General features: G+C 46.9%; 1 protein-coding gene across 5 annotated transcripts in view; it reads right to left on the reverse strand.

Annotated features, from left to right (window-relative positions):
* The window catches only part of CNTFR (ciliary neurotrophic factor receptor), a 572,233-nt gene that overhangs the window by 320,557 nt on the left and 232,231 nt on the right, over positions 1–19,445 (reverse strand). For 4 of the 5 annotated variants that reach the window (XM_089663459.1, XM_089663456.1, XM_089663457.1 and 1 more), the window contains one exon: positions 7,521–7,610. The exons of the other annotated variant lie outside the window; for it this stretch is intronic. In XM_089663459.1, coding sequence (XP_089519585.1) covers positions 7,521–7,610 — 90 coding nt within the window. The remainder of the gene's footprint in view (positions 1–7,520; positions 7,611–19,445) is intronic. 5 annotated transcript variants of the gene reach the window in all.

Raw genomic sequence — 19,445 nt, forward strand, 5'->3', positions numbered from 1 at the left:
AGTTGGCTCAGTTATATGGCCCCTTTTGGGGGATTGCTCTGTATCTGCCTGTTTTTCCTTTATGCTGTACCTTTGCCATAGAGCCCCACTCTATATATTTTTACTTTATTGAGTGGGCAGTTGATTGAGGGTACATATTTGGTACCCAGTTCATCGAGCTCCCGTTTTTTAACTTTGTTTTTCTGGACTAGTTCTTAGGTCTAGGGGACCAGGGCACTAGGACTTGGGTCTTGGGGACTAAGTCATATGTATGTTTAGGGGACCACGAAAAGTGTATTTACTTACCCCAACCTCTGCTCCTGCAGGCACCTCTGAGGGTACATATTTGGTACCCAGTTTATCGAGCTCCCCAGTTTTTTAACTTTGTTTTTCTGGACTAGGTCTTAGGTCTAGAGGACCAAGGGCAGCACTAGGATTTAGGTCTTGGGTACTAAGTCATATGTATGTTTAGGGGACCACGAAAAGCACATTTACTTACCCCAACCTCTGTTTCTGCAGGCATCTCTGAGGGTACATATTTGGTACCCAGTTTATCAAGCTCCCCTGTTTTTTAACTTTGTTTTTTTGGACTAGGTCTTAGGTCTTGGGGACTAAGTCATACGTATGTTTAGGGGACCACAAAAAGCATATTTACTTACCCCAACCTCTGCTCCTGCAGGCACCTCTGGGTTGTAAGACCAGTCCCAGAAGCCTATTCTTCCCTATGCTCTGGCAGCCTCAGATCCTCTGCCCTCATCAAGACCAATGCAGAGCCCATAGGCATGAACTGGATATGAGGATGCCAATGGACAGTCCACTTTCAGATCATAGTAGAGCGGAGTTCCAGCTGCCGGGGTAGCGAATGAACCAGGTAAGAAAAACCGCATCTGTGGCCCCTTAGACCCAAACATAGCAAAATGCAATGTTTTCTTTCCCAGGAATGGACCAGGTAAGTAAAACCACATCTGTGGCCCCTTAGACCCAAACATAGCAAAATGCAATGTTTTCTTTCCCAGGGATGGACCAGGTAAGTAAAACCTCATCTGTGGCCCCTTAGACCCAAGCAAGGATTCATTTACTTGGGCTTCAGTTTTTGTCGTCCCCAGAGATAGGCCTAATTACTTGCTGGGGTGCTGATAAAGAGATCAAGGGCAGTAAGCCATGAGACTGTTGCTGGGTTCCGCCATCTTGGATTTGTTGTTGGCAACCCCTCTATAGTACTCCACCTACAGCTACATGAAAGACTATGTAGGGAGGTGAGGGGAGGGTTGGAGGAGCTAGACCAGCACAGACAATAATTAGACCCTCCCAGAAGAGGAGAGGGCTATGCTGTGCACGGAGGGAGGGGGCGGTGCTAGGGAACTGACTCTTCCTTGGGTGGTCAAATTTCATAGCAAGTCCAAAGACACATCGCAAGTGAATACAAAATTAATTTATAAAATGGACAAATGAAACAAGTACTTAAAATACTCAGTGCCGTTTTGTTATGCTGATGACCAGGGGCGTCCCTAGGGTTGGTGTCACCCGGTGTGATAACACTTGTTGACACCCCCTCCGACGATCCCCGCAGGATGGATCGGATCTGTGGATTGAGCATAATGGATCGGACTCCGATCCATTATGCTCCCCAGTCCGCAGATCCCATCCATCCTGCGGGGATCGTCGGCATGCAACCTATAGGGGGTGACACCGGACCCACTCCACAAAAAGGTAAATTGTAAAGAAAGCCGACTATCCCCGCAGGATGGATGGATCCGGCTTGCTTTACAACTTACCTTTTCATGAAGCGGGTCCGGTGTCACCCTGTGCGGCAGGCGTCACCCGGTGCGGCGCGCACCCCCCGCACCTGCCTCGGGACACAGTCTCTTTATAGATTTAATTGCCTGTGTAATGCACCCCTAATTCAAAAAGTTAACAAAAACTTTTTTAGAAAAAAAAACTACTACAAACTTGGAGTCATGTGACTGCGTCCATCCATTTACCATGTACAGTAATTGCTCCTACGTAGCAGAACGCCATGTTTTCTTTCCCGGGGTTCTGCGGTCTGACACTCAGTATATAAGTCAGACCTGTGTTAGCTTTGGCTCGCTTAGCACAGACCTGGCAAGACGAGCCTTCCTGTATTAAGTGCCTGGCCAACACCAACATGTCCCAATCATTACAGAGCCGACTGCGGCATAGAGCGGCAACCCGACGGACGAGGGGTTAAAGTGGACCGGTCGATCGCCCCCACAAGTCTCCCTGTATGAAATCCTAAAACGTCAGGATTGTTTTAAAAAAAGTTTCAACTTTTACCAATAAAAAGCCGTCCTTGAGCTCCAGTCCAGCGACTTTGACTAGGCTGAGATGATATCATCAGTCTGCTGCAGGCAGCAGGAAGCATTTCCTCAGTCTCCTCTCCTCCAGCCTGTACACTGTAACCAGGATTTACATAACTGTGTCACGGCCAGGGGCGGACTGACCATTTGGAAACTCGGGCACTGCCCGAGGGCCCGATGTCAGTAGGGGGCCCCATAGGATGCCCCTAGTACCTTTTTCATAGGCTTTTTTGAGTTTGGGCAAGGACACAGGGGCCCCATGATCCCCAATTGCCCGGGGGCCCCATGAGTTGTCAGTCCGCCCCTGGTTACGGCTGAGTCAGCATCTCAGCCCTGGAAGTTGATAATGACCCTGGATGATGCCTGAACAAAGAAGGCACCTTCCTTCTGGAGAGAAAGCAGATGAAGGCATTGCTGGGGCACCGTGACCCCGGCGTTACACTGGCCAGGGGCGGACTGACCATTTGGAAACTTGGGCACAGCCCGAGGACCCGGGGTCAGTAGGGGGCCCCATGAGATGCCCCTGGTACCTTTTTCATAGGCTTTTTTGAGTTTGGGCAAGGACACAGAGGCCCCATGATCCCCTATTGCCCGGGGGCCCCATGAGTTGTCAGTCCGCCCCTGACACTGACACATTACTAAGAAGTGCTGGGTCCACTTTAAGTCATTAATAAAAGAGAGTATTTAGTTCACTTTTCCCTTTTGGAACATTTTCTAAGAATTGGATGACAGATATTGACTTGTCAGCCACATATTGAATGGAAATTGTAGCTGGTTTGGCGGCTCTGAGCGCTCTTCCACCGCCGTGCTCCTCTGCCATGGAGGCCCAATGAGGAGGAACAAAGAGGTCAGGGTGCCATCACGGGCTTCTACATGTGTAGTGTGCCCCTCCTCCACCAATCAATGGACTCTGCAAACGCTAGAATTTAAACCGATACGGTTCAAAAATCGCAACATTGTAAAAACCTTGATTGTCATTTGGATTTTCTGTCTTTTTCCGCTTAATAGGTCTTATCGCTGCAAATGATTTCACTTCCATTCCCCATCAATGCCTCCAAATGTCTGCAGTGTGCGCAAAACTGACAGTTACCGAAGGCTGCATGGTGGCTGAACTCACTGAATTCACTGAGCTGTACGAGTTCTTGTAGCTGCTTTTGTCATTTTATCGTATAATAGTTTACTCATCAGAACGTTCCGTTCACAGACATAAATATCACTCCGGTGTGAAATACCGGAACCGAAAATAATTATCAAACCAATGTAATCCTTTATATCTGACACAACCTATTCCTCATCAGATGCGTCCCTAGGGGTGGTGTCACCCGGTGCGATAACACTTGGTGACACCCCCTCCGACGATCCCTGCAGAATGGATCGGATCTGCGGATTGAGCATAATGGATCAGAGTCCGATCCATTATGCTCCCCAGTCTTGGGTCTTGAGGATCCGATCCATTATGCTCCCCAATCCGCAGATCCGATCCATCCTGCGGGGATCGTCGGCTTTCTTTACAACTTACCTTTTCATGGAGCGGGTCCGATGTCACCCCGTATAGGTTGCATGCCGACAATCTCTGCAGAATGGATCGGATCTGCGGATTGAGCATAATGGACTGGACTCCGATCCATTATGCTCCCCAATCCGCAGATCCAATCCATCCAGCGGCGATCGTCGGCATGCAACCTATATGGGGTGACATCGGACCTGCTCCACAAAAAGGTAAGTTAGAAAGAAAGCCAACGATCCCCGCAGGATGGATCGGATCTGCGGATTGAGCATAATGGACTGGACTCCGATCCATTATGCTCCCCAGTCCGCAGATCTGATCTATCCTGTGGCGATCGTCGGGGTGCAACTTATATGGGGTGACGCCGGACCCGCTCCACGAAAAGGTAAGTTGTAAAGCAAGCTGACAATTCCCGCAGGATGGATCGGATCTGCGGATTGAGCATAATGGATCGGACTCCGATCCATTATGCTCCCCAATCGGCAGATCTGATCCATCCTGTGGGGATCGTCGGCATGCAACCTATACGGGGTGACACCGCACCTGCTCCACAAAAAGGTAAGTTGTAAAGAAAGCCGACGATTCCCACAGGATGGATTGGATCTGTGTATTGAGCATAATGGACTGGACGCCGATCCATTATGCTCCCCAGTCCGCAGATCCGATCCATCCAGCGGCGATCGTCGGGGTGCAACTTATATGGGGTGACACTGGACCCGCTCCACGAAAAAGGCAAGTTGTAAAGCAAGCCGACGATTCCCGCAGGATGGATCGGATCTGCGGATTGAGCATAATGGATCAGATCCATCCTGCGGGGATCATCGGCTTGCTTTACAACTTACCTTTTTGTGGAGCGGGTCTGGTGTCACCACGTACGGTAGGTGTCACCTGGTGAGGCGTACACCCCCGAACCTGCCTCATGATGCCCGTTAGTCCTCATCATACTGTATCTATAGAAGTATTTATGAGATAAAAATCCCAACAATTATCTCTAAGAAGAAAAACAACAATCCGCAAATATTCCATACTTATCCTTTAAGCCCAGTACGTACCGGCAGAAAATCGTGCAAAAAAAATACTGCTTTCAGTGCAACCGCACAATAATCTGATTGTTGGTACACAGCAATCGTCCGAAATTATTCAAAAGGACAAGCATGAGAATGTCTCTCGTACAATACCAGATCATATGATATTCATTTCATCAGTACAGTTTTTGTCCAAAAATACAATACAAATACATTGTGTCACTTCGGAATTTTTATTCTGTCGTACAAGAATCTTTGTCACTTTTGTAACCCCTTCACTTTGGATATGAGACGATTGTTCATCTGATATTCTCATCGTGTGTTTAGGACCAATTATTGTAGTTCCATCAACATATGTACATTAAAGTATGTGTTAACGTCTGTCTGTCTATCTATTGATCTATCCATCCATCCACTGATCGATCTCACATCTATCTATCTATTATCTATCTATCTATCTATCTATCTATCTATTATCTATCTATCTATCTATCTATCTATCTATCTATCTATCTATTATCTATCTATCTATCTATATCTTTTCATTGATCAATTACACTGTTCAACAGGTAAAAAGTTTTGGGCATAAAATTAGCTAATCTTACATAATTTTGGGGTGCTGAAAACGAAAATGACCCTAAAAAATGTTGATTGGCTCTAGTTTCCATGATATATTCACCCATCTAATGACGTAAGCCATTCAAAATTATGATGCAACTTCAGCTGCATATTGCGCAATTGATACTGGTGACCAATAGAAAATTGCATGTATACTGAGATGATGCAATATTAGCCTTTAATTGCATCACTTCACTGCATAAAAGCTGCAGTATCTGTAGCTGATTGTAGTTGGACAGCGTCTTTACATTTCGTTTTATGCTTATATAGGCTACTCAGTAATGCCTCGAACTTGTGTGAATAAAGCAGATAATTTCTGCTATATCTGCGGTGAAATAACTTTTATCTCACAAAAAAGGAGGATAACAGGAATGATTAAGAAAGCCTACAACTTGTATTTTGGCTGCAAGATAGGAGACCAGGACAAGAGCTGGGCACCACATATATGCTGCAATTCTTGTGGGACGGCACTGGAGCAATGGTTGAATGGAAAAAAGGCATCTATGCCTTTCGCTGTGCCAATGATTTGGAGAGAGCCAACAGATCATGTTAGTAATTGTTACTTTTGTATGGTGCCTCCAATTGTAAAAGGGCTAAATAAGAAGAAAAAGTTATCTGTGCACTATCCAAATATTCCATCGGCAATACGTCCAGTTCCTCATGGAGAGGGACTACCAATTCCTAAAGCACCAGAATCCTTCGTGGTTGAGTCAAGTGAGGAAGAACCTGAAGCGTGTAGTCACGTGCAGTTGTAAGAGATAGCCCTTTCCTCGAATACAAGAGAAAAGCCAAGAGAAGCAAAACCGACACAAACTGAAGACAAAACTAGTGAGAATCCGAAGTATTAAAATGATTCAACTTAGCTTATGGCTATAATTTTTCTTGGTAATCCTATGCAATATATTCTGCCACTTAGGCTTTGTTATGTAGTCATATCACTTGCTTTATATTTGTGGAAAGACATCTATCTATATAATTATTGTGCATTATGTAGTCATTACGCCTATAGTAGAAAACTTTCCGTTTACAGAAAAACTAGAGCCAATTGACAAATTTCATTGTTAGATTTGAACTCAGAATGTGAAATTCATTAAGAAATGGATCCTTTTGTTTCCAAAACTGGCAAAAAATAAAAATTTGTTGAACAGTGTTATCTATCTATAATCTATCTTTTCATTGATCAGTTATCTATCTATCTCTTTTCATTGATCAATTATCTATCTATCTATCTATCTATCTATATCTTTTCATTGATCAATTATCTATCTATAATCTATCTTTTGACTGATCAATTATCTATCTATCTATCTATCTATCTATCTCTTTTCCTTGATCAATTATCTATCTATCTATTATCTATCTATCTATCTATCTATCTATGTATTATCTATCTATCTATCTATCTATTATCTATCTATCTTTCTATCTATTATCTATCTATCTATCTATCTATCTATCTATCTATCTCTTTTCCTTGATCAATTATCTATCTATCTATCTATCTTCTCTTTTCCTTGATCAATTATCGATCAATCTATCTATCTATCTATTATCTATCTATCTATCTATCTATCTATCTATCTATCTATCTATCTATCTATCTATCTATCTATCTATCTATTTTCCTTGATCAATTATCTATCTATCTATCTATCTATCTATCTATCTATCTATCTATCTATCTATCTATCTATCTATCTATTTTCCTTGATCAATTATCTATCTATCTATCTATCTATCTATCTATCTATCTATCTATCTATCTATCTATCTATCTCTTTTCATTGATCAATTATCTATCTATCTATATCTTTTGACTGATCAATTATCTATCTATCTACGGCTAATCTATCCTTTAATTGATCAATAATCTATCTCTATGTATCTTTTGAACAGTCTATCCATCTATCTCAATATCCATCCATCGCAGTAATCACATAACGAATAACTGAAGACTTGTATCCGGTTTATCTTCTCATCTTCTGTTAATATAAATATAATTCCCCCCTCCCCCGTCCAGGAATTTTCATCATGTAGTTAATGACCGCGAGCGGTTTTTTTTTTGTTTTTTACCTCTTTGCGAGCTGCGTCCTGCACGGGGAGTCTGTACGCGGTCCAATGAGCCGGGCTCGGAGACGAAAGGCCGAGATCTTGACTTTGCTTCTGTAGGAAGATAAAAGGTGACACGGAATGAGGCCGCTGGGCGGAAGGCGGGTGAATTGCCGCAAAGGTTAATGAGGGCGAATTCGCCGCAATGAAATCTAAGTTCTGCGCTGTGCTGACAGGACACATTTTTAATGTCATCCCGGCCGATGTTTCAATCAATCAAATGGGCCCATTAATTAGGAATGAGGAGGGGGCTGGTCCTCCGGCGCCTGTCCCATCACCTTGTCTGAAGTCCGCAGGTGAGAAGGTTCTTGGTTAATGATGACTCTGGTGGGGAGTCACCTGTAGCACCCGGGTTGCCTTCTGCTTTATACAGTAACTCTAAATATAATCAATGGAAATGATACAATCCAGGGAACACTGCAGTTGTGCTAAAGGGGAAAAAGCCTATTTTTTACCGGAAGTGTCATTAGAGCAGAGCCCGGCACAGTACTTCCACCCCCGCGGGTCCACTGCCCATGGTCATCTGCATCATCGCAGATCACATGACCAAATGCAGGGAACGTATGGAGACACATCACTGTTCTGGTCCTCTGTAGCTTTCCTGTGGAGGGGCAGTAAGTGGGATGCCCAGTAAAAGGGGGTGAGCTTGAGGAAGGTGTAGGTGCCAGGTACAGGGGGCATAGGATGAGAGTGCCCATCATACAGAGGCAGGGGCAATATAAACAGTGGAAGTGCCTAGTTTAGGGGGCAGTAAGGAAGGTGGAGGTTCCCAGTATAAGACAGGGTATAAAGTGAGAGCAGGGGCGGACTGACCATTTGGAAACTCGGGCACTGCCCGAGGGCCCGGGGTCAGTAGGGGGCCCCATGAGATGCCCCTGGTACCTTTTTCATAGGCTATTTTGAGTTTGGGCAAGGACACAGGGGCCCCATGATCCCCTATTGCCTAGGGGGGTCAGTAGGGGGCCCCATGAAATGCCCCTGGTACCTTTTTCATAGGCTTTTTTGAGTTTGGGCAAGGACACAGGGGCCCCATGATCCCCTATTGCCCGGGGGCCCCATGAGTTGTCAGTCCACCCCTGAGTGAGAGTGTTAAGTAATGAGAGCTGTAAGGAGGGTGGGAATTCCTAGTCCCCAGTATAGAGGGCAGCATGAAGGGTGGGGTTTTTTTTTAGTAAAGACAGCCGGGTGGGGGTGCCTAGTGCAGTGGGCAGCCAGGAGGATGGGGTGCCCAGCATAGGGGAGGGTATAAAGTGGGGGTGTTTATTAAAGAAAGCAGTAAGGAAGGTGTGGGTGCTTAATGCGGGGAGCAGTAAGGAGGGCTGAGATGACTAATACAGGGGAAGTAAGAAGGGTGGACTTCCCAGCATAGAGGCAGTAAGGATGATGGTGTTGCCAAATACGGTGGCAGTAAGGAGGGTGGAGGTGCCTAATACAGGTTCAGTAAGGAGCTTGGGGGTTCTCGGTCCAAGGACAGTGAAGAGGGTAGGGTACCAATACAGGGGTAGTAGGAAGGGTGGAAGTGACAAATAAAGGGGCAGTAAAGAGGATGGGGGTTCCCAGCACAGAGGCCAAAAGGAAGGCAGGGGTTCCTAAAACAGGGGCAGTAAGGAGGATGAGGTGCTTAATACAGGGGCAGCGAAGAGGGTGGAGTTCCCAGTAGGGGGCAGTGAGGAATGTGGGAGTTCCTAATACAGGTGCTGTAAGGAGGGTGGGGTGCTTAATACAGGGGCAGTAAAGATAGTGGGGGTTCCTAGTAAGGGACAATAAGGAAAGTGGGAACTAACAATTTAGGGGCAGTAAGGATGGTGGGGTGCTCAATAAAGTGGCAGTAAAGAAGATAGGGTTCCCCATAAGGGGGCTGGAAGGAGAGTGGTGGTGCCCAATACAGAGACAGTATGAAAGATAGGGATGCCCAATACACAGGCAGTAAGGAGGGTGGGGGTTCCCAGTACAGGGTTAATTAAAAAAATGTAAGGTGCCTAATATGGGGGCAGTGAGGAGGGTGTAGTAAGGATGGTGTGGTGATTAATATAGGGGCAGTAAAGAAGATGGGGATTCCCAGTATTGGGGCAATAAGGAGGGTGAAGGTTCCCAGTATGGGGGCAGTAAAGAGTATGGGGTTTCCAAGTCTGGGGGAATGAAGAGGGTAGGGTTTTCCAGTACAGGGCAGTAAAGAGTGTTAGGGTACCCAGTATGGGGGCAATTTGGAGGGTCGAGGTTCCCAGGATGGGGGCAGTAAAGAGTGTGGGGGTTCCCAGTATAGGGGCCATAAGGAGGGTGAAGGTCCCCAGTATGAGGGCAGTAAGGAGGGTGGGGATCCCAATATGGGGGCAGTAAAGAGTTTGGGGTTTCCTAATATGGGGCAATAAGGAGGGTGGGGGTTTCCAGTATGGGGGCTGTAAGGAGGGTGGGGGTTTCCAGTACAGGGCAGTAAAGAGTGTGAGGGTACGCAGTACGGGGGCAATAAGGAGGGTGGAGGTTCCCAGGACGAGGGTAGTAAAGAGTGTGGGGGTTCCTGGTATGGGATCAGTAATAAGGGTGGGGGTATTAGGACGGTGAAGGTTCCCAGTATGAGGGCAGTAAAGAGTTTGGGGTTTCCTGTTATGGGGAAATAAAGAGGGTGGGGGTTCCCAGTATGGGGGCAGTAAGGAGGGTGGTGGCTTCCAGAATGGGGGCAGTAAGGAGGGTAGGGGTTTCCAGAATGGGGGCAGTAAGGAGGGTGGGGGTTCCTAGTATGAGTGCAGTAAAGAGGGTGGGGGTTCCCAGTATGAGGTCAGTAAGGAGGGTGGGGGTTCCCAGTATGGGGGCTGTAAGGGGGGTGAGGGTTCCCAGTATGGGGGCAGTAAGAATTGTGCCAACTATCAGAGCTAAGCTACTTTAAGCCCAAAATGGCGGCAAACATATAGTGCCAGCCTAGAAGATTCTCTCTGCATCTCTTCCACGTGAAGTGCTTTCCTGATTCAGGTAGGTGTGCTACAACCCAATACATTTCATGTCTCCACAAATAACTATTCTAACTAATCCTCCTTCAATTAATATCTTTGTTAGAAATCTGTCTTCAGCCGTGGGTCCAGATCCACAACCTGCAGCGCCGGTACAGCAGCTCGCTATTTTAAAAAAGAAATTCAAATACCCAGAATTCCGTGTGCTTCTTGGCTGCTTTAACTGCGGGCCACGCACACGAAGCTTTCTGGGGGTGACAGGTCCTCTTTGTGAGGGAAGGAGCCGTGAAGGCCAGGTGATTTGTGGCAGCTCCTGGCTCACTTCATTAACATTCTGTGGGCCCTGTAAAACCACCAAGCGAGAGCCCGGGCCCCCCGACAACAGGCTCCTGTGTGTAGAAGGGAACAGCGGAGGGCTAGGAATAAAGCAAACAAAGTCCCATTAATAGTGCAGGAACATTCCAGGTCTGAGGCTCCATAATGAGCTGCCAGGCCACAAGGCAGAAAGCCATGCTTGTACATAACAAGGTGGATGAAAAGAGGCTTGTTATCCCGGACCGCCAGGACTGCCCTGCAAACCGCACGCTGTGAGGCCGAGGGAGACGCAACTACAAGAGCGTGGGAGTCCTCTACACCTTCCACCACCCCGCCAGGAGCCGGGAGCCTGACCTTTCTGCTTCTCATTATCCGCAGCACACCTGAGATATCATCCCTGGACTTTATATATTTATAGACTGTGTACACAAGACTTACATGGCAAAAATATTATTTATATAGCGCTGACATATACCGCAGAGCTGTACAGAGAACACACCGAGCCATTCATATTAGCCTCTGCACCACAGGAGCTTACGCTCTAATGTCACCCTACAGTCACACACTATTATACATTTATATAGATCTGACACATACCGCAGTGCTGTACAGAGAACACTGAGCCAGTCACATCAGTCTCTGTACAGAGGAGCTTACACTCTAATGTCCCCTCCCCCACAGTCACATCAGTCTCTGTACCAGAGGAGCTTACACTCTAATGTCCATCCACATTCACATCAGTCTCTGTACAGAGGAGCTTACGCTCTAATGTCCCCTTCCCCACAGTCACATCAGTCTCTGTACCAGAGGAGCTTACGCTCTATTGTCCCCTCCCCCACAGTCACACACTATTATTATTATACATTTATATAGCTCTAACATATACCACAGAGCTGTACAGAGATCACTGAGCCAGTCACATCAGTCTCTGTACAGAGGAGCTTACACTCTAATGTCCCCTCCCCCACAGTCACATCAGTCTCTGTACAGAGGAGCTTAAACTCTAATGTCCCCTCCCCCACAGTCACATCAGCCTCTGTACAGAGGAGCTTACACTCTAATGTCCCCTCCCCCACAGTCACATCAGCCTCTGTACAGAGGAGCTTACACTCTAATGTCCCCTCACCCACAGTCACATCAGTCTCTGTACAGAAGAGCTTACACTCTAATGTCCCCTCACCCACAGTCACATCAGTCTCTGTACAGAGGAGCTTACACTCTAATGTCCCCTCTCCCACAGTCACATCAGTCTCTGTACAGAGGAGCTTACACTCTAATATCCCCTCCCCCCACAGTCACATCCGTCTCTGTACCAGAGGAGCTTACACTCTAATGTCCCCTCCCCCACAGTCACATCAGTCTCTGTACAGAGGAGCTTACACTCTAATGTCCCCTCACCCACAGTCACATCAGTCTCTGTACAGAGGAGCTTACACTCTAATGTCCCCTCTCCCACAGTCACATCAGTCTCTGTACAGAGGAGCTTACACTCTAATATCCCCTCCCCCCACAGTCACATCCGTCTCTGTACCAGAGGAGCTTACACTCTAATGTCCCCTCCCCCACAGTCACATCAGTCTCTGTACAGAGGAGCTTACACTCTAATGTCCCCTCCCCCACAGTCACATCAGTCTCTGTACAGAGGAGCTTACACTCTAATGTCCCCTCCCCCACAGTCACATCAGTCTCTGTACAGAGGAGCTTACACTCTAATGTCCCCTCCCCCACAGTCACATCAGTCTCTGTACAGAGGAGCTTACACTCTAATGTCCCCTCCCCCACAGTCACATCAGTCTCTGTACCAGAGGAGCTTACACTCTAATGTCCCCTCCCCCACAGTCACACACTATTATAATTTCATAGATTCCAGTTTCTCACTCAGGATCAGACTAGGGATGCACTGTAACCAGTGTAAACTGAATACAACAATTTCCAGCGTCAAATCCATTGCAGTATAAATACCGGGGTCATTACCGGCCAATGTCAGTGAATGTGTGGATTATGTAGCTAAATTTAGACACCTGAACTTTCCCAGGTTTTATAAATAGACACCACAAAATAAATACATTGTATCAACTCAATTTAAGAAGATACCCTGAAAAACAATGGAAATCCCACCACTAGACATCTGATGCCATACTGGGACAAGGTCATGCAGCTCTCAAGGCAAGGATGAAGATCTACGCCCCCCTCCCCAACTGTTAAATGAATGGTTGTACCCCCCTGTATCTATTCTTTGCCCCCTTGCTTCACTGTGCCCGGGGCAGCTGCCCCTACAGCCCACTCATGGCCCCAGCCCTGGTTCCTTGTACTGGTAAGACCTTTCCCTGACTGGATTGGCCCACACATCCACCCAATCAAGTTTTCTTCTCTGCCACCCTCTCAAGATTCTTAATACCATTCAACTTCATTGTTGCACAACAAAACATTACATCCACCATCTTTGATTCCCTTCCAACATCCACCGATTTTTTCAGTCATTTATTGTTGACCTTCGACACCACAAATTAAAATTTCAGCCAAGAACCCTGTATCTATTCTTTGCCCCCTTGTTTCACTGCACCCGGGGAAGCTGCCCCTACAGCCCACCCATGGCCCCAGCCCTGGTTCCTTGTACTGGTAAGACCTTTCCCTGACTGGATTGGCCCACACATCCACCCAACCGAGTTTTCTTCTCTGCCACCCTCTCAAGATTCTTAATACCATTCAACTTCATTGTTGCACAACAAAACATTACACCCACCATCTTTGATTCCCTTCCAACATCCACCGATTTTTTTCAGTCATTTAAAGTTGACCTTCGACACCCCAAATTAAAATTTCAGCCAAGAACCTTGTATCTATTCTTTGCCCCCTTGTTTCACTGCGCCCAGGGCAGCTGCCCCTACAGCCCACCCATGGCCCCAGCCCTGGTTCCTTGTACTGGTAAGACCTTTCCCTGACTGGATTGGCCCACACATCCACCCAATCAAGTTTTCTTCTCTGCCACCCTCTCAAGATTCTTAATACCATTCAACTTCATTGTTGCACAACAAAACATTACATCCACCATCTTTGATTCCCTTCCAACATCCACCGATTTTTTCAGTCATTTATTGTTGACCTTCGACACCACAAATTAAAATTTCAGCCAAGAACCCTGTATCTATTCTTTGCCCCCTTGTTTCACTGCACCCGGGGAAGCTGCCCCTACAGCCCACCCATGGCCCCAGCCCTGGTTCCTTGTACTGGTAAGACCTTTCCCTGACTGGATTGGCCCACACATCCACCCAATCAAGTTTTCTTCTCTGCCACCCTCTCAAGATTCTTAATAACATTCAACTTCATTGTTGCACAACAAAACATTACACCCACCATCTTTGATTCCCTTCCAACATCCACCGATTTTTTTCAGTCATTTATAGTTGACTTTCGACACCCCAAATTAAGATTTCAGCCTTGAACCCACATCTGCATATGGTGACCATCATGCCTCTCCACCATCTGAGCTTCTTGTGGTGCTTCACCCTTCCCCAGTCTGAGCTCTGCTGTACAGAGGATTTCTAGAGGTTGATACCAAGTCAAACTCAGGTACTTACAATGCTTGCCTCTAAAAAAAAAATACATTCAATGATGTATCATTGAATACAGAGCTCTATTCATTTGTGTCTTCTGCATCTGCCTGGGGTTCAGCTTTTAGCCAGTTCCCATATTTCTTAAATTCTTGGGAACACAGCAGATCTTTGTAACTTTTGTCATGTTTAAAGAAATAAAAAAAAAAAAAGAAAAAAAAAAAAAGGTTGCCGAATGTAAACGGTTAAAACGTCGGACAATAATGGGAGCTGTGTCAGTGACAACATGAAAAGGCTTCTGACAATCTCTTTTATCAAAGGAGGCATGAAAGGAGAGAGGCCTCTTCAAAGCCGAGGCCCGGGATGTCAGCGACTTAATGGAACAAATTGTGTGTGAGTGCCGCACGTTACTGGGACGGAGAGTCATCGGAGCTTGTGTCACACGCAGCCATTCACCGCCGCTCCTCACAAAGCCCATACAAATCGCCGTTCTGTTCAGGCCACGCCGGGCCCGACGCGCAGAAGTCACACTATGCCAGGCGAGGCTAATCCTTCGCTTGGCGGCTCTTTCATGGCGCCGACTTTCAAGTTCACGGGCCTTTCAAGGCGGCCAGACGAGGTGGCAAAGGTTTAACACAACAATGGAGATGGGCCACCGAGACTGGGAACCGCCGAGTCCGACCGAGACGGACGTCAACATGCCGTTCATCAGAAGACAAGAACGAGGGGCTGTTAGCTGGTCCTCATTTCACACCAAATCCCCTCATCCCACTTTTCTTCTAAGATCGTCCCACTTTCCAGCCATGTAGGAATCTGAACATTAGATTTAACGTGTATCTAAAGCCTGGAGATGGGCCACAGAGACTGGGAACCGCCGAGTCCGACCGAGACGGACGTCAACATGCCGTTCATCAGAAGACAAGAACGAGGGGCTGTTAGCTGGTCCTCATTTCACACCAAATCCCCTGATCCCACTTTCTTCTAAGATCGTCCCACTTTCCAGCCATGTAGGAATCTGAACATTAGATTTAACGTGTATCTAAAGCCTGGAGATGGGCCACCGAGACTGGGAACCGTCGAGTCCGACTGAGACGGACGTCAACATGCCGTTCATCAGAAGACAAGAACGAGGGGCTGTTAGCTGGTCCTCATTTCACACCAAATCCCCTCATCCCACTTTTCTTCTAAGATCGTCCCACTTTCCAGCCATGTAAGAATCTGAACATTAGACTTAACGTGTATCTAAAGCCTGGAGATGGGCCACCGAGACTGGGAACCGCCGAGTCCGACCGAGACGGACGTCAACATGCCGTTCATCAGAAGACAAGAACGAGGGGCTGTTAGAAGCAAAGTGGGATGAGGGGATTTGGTGTGAAATGAGGACCAGCTAACAGCCCCTCGTTCTTGTCTTCTGATGAACAGCATGTGACGTCCGTCTCGGTCGGACTCGGCGGTTCCCAGTCTCGGTGGCCCATCTCCAGGCTTTAGATACACGTTAAGTCTAATGTTCAGATTCTTACATGGCTGGAAAGTGGGACAATCTTAGAAGAAAAGTGGAATGAGGGGATTTGGTGTGAAATGAGGACCAGCTAAGATTGTCCCACTTTCCAGCCATGTAAGAATCTGAACATTAGACTTAACGTGTATCTAAAGCCCGGAGATGGGCCACCGAGACTGGGAACCGCCAAGTCCAACCGAGACAGACATCAACATGCCGTTCATCAGAAGACAAGAACGAGGGGCTGTTAGCTGGTCCTCATTTCACACCAAATCCCCTCATCCCACTTTCTTCTAAGATTGTCCCACTTTCCAGCCATGTAGGAATCTGAACATTAGATTTAACGTGTATCTAAAGCCTGGAGATGGGCCACCGAGACTGGGAACCGCCGAGTCCGACCGAGACGGACGTCAACATGCCGTTCATCAGAAGACAAGAACGAGGGGCTGTTAGCTGGTCCTCATTTCACACCAAATCCCCTCATCCCACTTTTCTTCTAAGATCGTCCCACTTTCCAGCCATGTAAGAATCTGAACATTAGACTTAACGTGTATCTAAAGCCAACTCAACCAAGGTGAGGGGTTAGGACAAGAGGTGAATCTAATGAAATCTCTCCAATAGGAGAGATAGAAAAATACAACTGACAATTCGAAGTCCATCTAAGGCCCAAGAGATGTTGCTTTAGCAGCTGCCTGACCTCTCGCAGTTTTCCAGCTTCTGAGTGTACAAAACAGTATGAAAAAATTCAGAGACTGGTAACTGGTTACATTCTACTAAACCAGGCCTTGAAATTCCACTCGCCTGCTCACCAATGGCGAGTGGAAATTATGGTGGGGGCGAGTGTATCCCCCAGGGCCGTCTTGCTGAGCAGGCTCAGAGCTCAGGCCGGATCTGTCAGTGGCACCAAGAGCCGCCAGACTGCTCAATAGCTGAACGCAGTGAAAGCAAAGGAAGGAGTGTGTGCTGTGCTCTCTGCCTCCCCCTAGAGTGCAGTACCCGGCTCTGTGAGTGAACAACGAAGTACTGCAACTTTTTATGGGGTGTGTGTGCGTCTACCTAATTTTAGCTCACTCTGGTCACATGATCCTCTATGTCAGCCAGTGGTGGCTTCAGGGGAGAGGAGAGGACACTTAACTGTGTGCGTGTGTGTGTGTACATATGTGTGTGTTTGTGTGTGTCTGTGTGTATGTACATGTGTGTATCTGTACATGTGTCTGCGTGTATGTACATGTATGTGTGCATGTACATGTGTGTGTTTATGAGTATGTATGTACATGTGTCTGTGTGTACATGTGTCTGTGTAGGTATGTACATGTGTCTGTGTGTATGTACATGTGTCTGTGCGTGTGTATTTCTGTGTATGTACATGTATCTGTGTGTATGCGTGTCTGTATGTGCCTGTGTGTGTATACATGTGTGTGTGTACATGTTTCTCTGTGTGTGTATACATGTTTCTGTGTGTGTATGTGTGTGTGCAGGGGCGGACTGACCATTTGGAATCTCGGGCACTGCCCGAGGGCCCGGGGTCAGTAGGGGGCCCCATGAGATGCCCCTGGTACCTTTTTCATAGGCTTTTTTGAGTTTGGGCAAGGACACAGGGGCCCCATGATCCCCTATTGCCCGGGGGCCCCATGAGTTGTCAGTCCACCCCTGCATGTGTGTATGTACATGTCTGTGTGTGTGTACAGGTGTCTCTGTTTGTGTATGTTTGTTGGTGGCGAGCAGGGGCGGACTGACCATTTGGAATCTCGGGCACTGCCCGAGGGCCCGGGGTCAGTAGGGGGCCCTATGAGATGTCCCTGGTATCTTTTTCATAGGCTTTTTGTGAGTTTGGGCAAGGACACAGGGGCCCCATGATCCCCTATTGCCCGGGGGCCCCATGAGTTTCAGTCCACCCCTGGTGGCGAGTAACTCTTAGGGCCTTGCTAGTAGCTCAGGACTTGAAATTTGAAGCCCTGAACTAAACTACCACGGCTGAATCTTCAGTCATGACTGGGTCACTTTAAAAAGACTTGTCCTATTGCAAATATTTTCTTTTGGCTTGCCACTCGTGTTTGCTAAATTTTTTTAATTTCATTTAGACATTTTTCAGGTGTTTGATCGGGACAATGCTGTAGATGAAAGGGAGGGGAGAGGAGAGGCCACAATGCAGGAGAGGACAAGATGAGAAAGAGGGGATCAAAAAGCAGCCATAGCGGACATGAGGTCAATACTGAGAATGAGAGGGAGAAGAGAGATGAAGCAACAATAGAAGATAAGATAATACTGAGGATGGGAGGGAGGAGAGAGAAGCGGCCACCATAATGGAGAAAACAATACTGAGAATGAGACAAAGGAAAGCGTAGGGGCCACGGTGGAGAAGACAATATTGAAGATGAGAGAGAAAAGATTCAGAACGACCCACAATAGAGGAGGAGGCAACACTGAACATAAGAGGGAGAAGAGAGAGGAAGCAACAATAGAGGATAAGATAATACTAAGGATGAGAAGGAGTAGAGCAGAGCAGCCACCATAATGGAGAAGACAATACTGAGGATGGGACAAAAAAAAGAGAATGGGCCACAGTGGAGGAGAAGACAATATTGAAGATGAGAGAGAAAAGATCCAAAAGGAACCACAAGAGGAGGCAACACTGAGCACGAAGAGAAGAAAGATGGAGCAACAATAGAGGATAAATTATTACTGAGGATGGGAGGGAGGAGAGAGAAGTGGCCACCATAATGGAGAAGACAATATGGGGAATGAGACAAAGAAAATAGGAGAGGCCACAGTGGAGTAGAGGACAAGATGACAGAGAGGGGATCAAGAAGGAGCCAAAGTGGACATGAGGACAATACTGAGCACGAGAGGGAGAACAGAGAAGGAGCAACAACAGAGGATAAGAAAATACTGAGGACAATACTGAAGATGAGAGAGAAAGGACTGAGAAGAAGTCACAGTGGAGGAGGGGACAATTGAGGATAAGAGGGAGGAGACAGAAAGAGCCATACTGGAGGAGAGGATAATACTAAGGATGGATATGAGAAGAAATATGTAACCATAATGGAAGACAGGACAATACTAAGATTGAGAGGGATAAGAGTGAGAAGAAAAAAAGAGCGACAGTGGAGTAGAGGACAATATGGAGGATGAAGGTGAGGAGAGAGAAGGAGCCACAGTGGAGGATAGTACAATACAGAGGATGAGAGAGAGGAGAGAGAAAAGGCCACAGTGGAGGAACAACACTGAGGATGACAGAAAGGAGAGAGAAAGAACCACAGTAGAGGTGTGGACAATTCTGAGCATGAGAGAGAAGACAGAGAAGGGGCCACAGTGAAAGAGAGGACAACAGTGAGGATGAGAAAGAGGAGAGTGAAGGAGCCACAGCGGAGTACAGGACAACACTGAGGATGAGAGAAAGGATAGAGATAGAACCACAGTAGAGGAGAGGATAAGAGGGATGGGAAAAAAAAGGGCCACAGTGGAGAAGAGGACAATGCTGAGGATGAGAGGTATGGGAGAGAAAAGGGTCACAGCGGAGGAGAAGACAATACTGAGGATGAGAGGTATGGGAGAGAAAAGGGTCACAGCGGAGGAGAAGACA

Source organism: Staurois parvus, unplaced genomic scaffold (genome assembly GCF_062004578.1).
Source record: "Staurois parvus isolate SC_StPar_1 unplaced genomic scaffold, SC_StPar_1.0 ptg001691l, whole genome shotgun sequence".
In the NCBI taxonomy this organism is placed as follows: Eukaryota; Metazoa; Chordata; class Amphibia; order Anura; family Ranidae; genus Staurois; species Staurois parvus.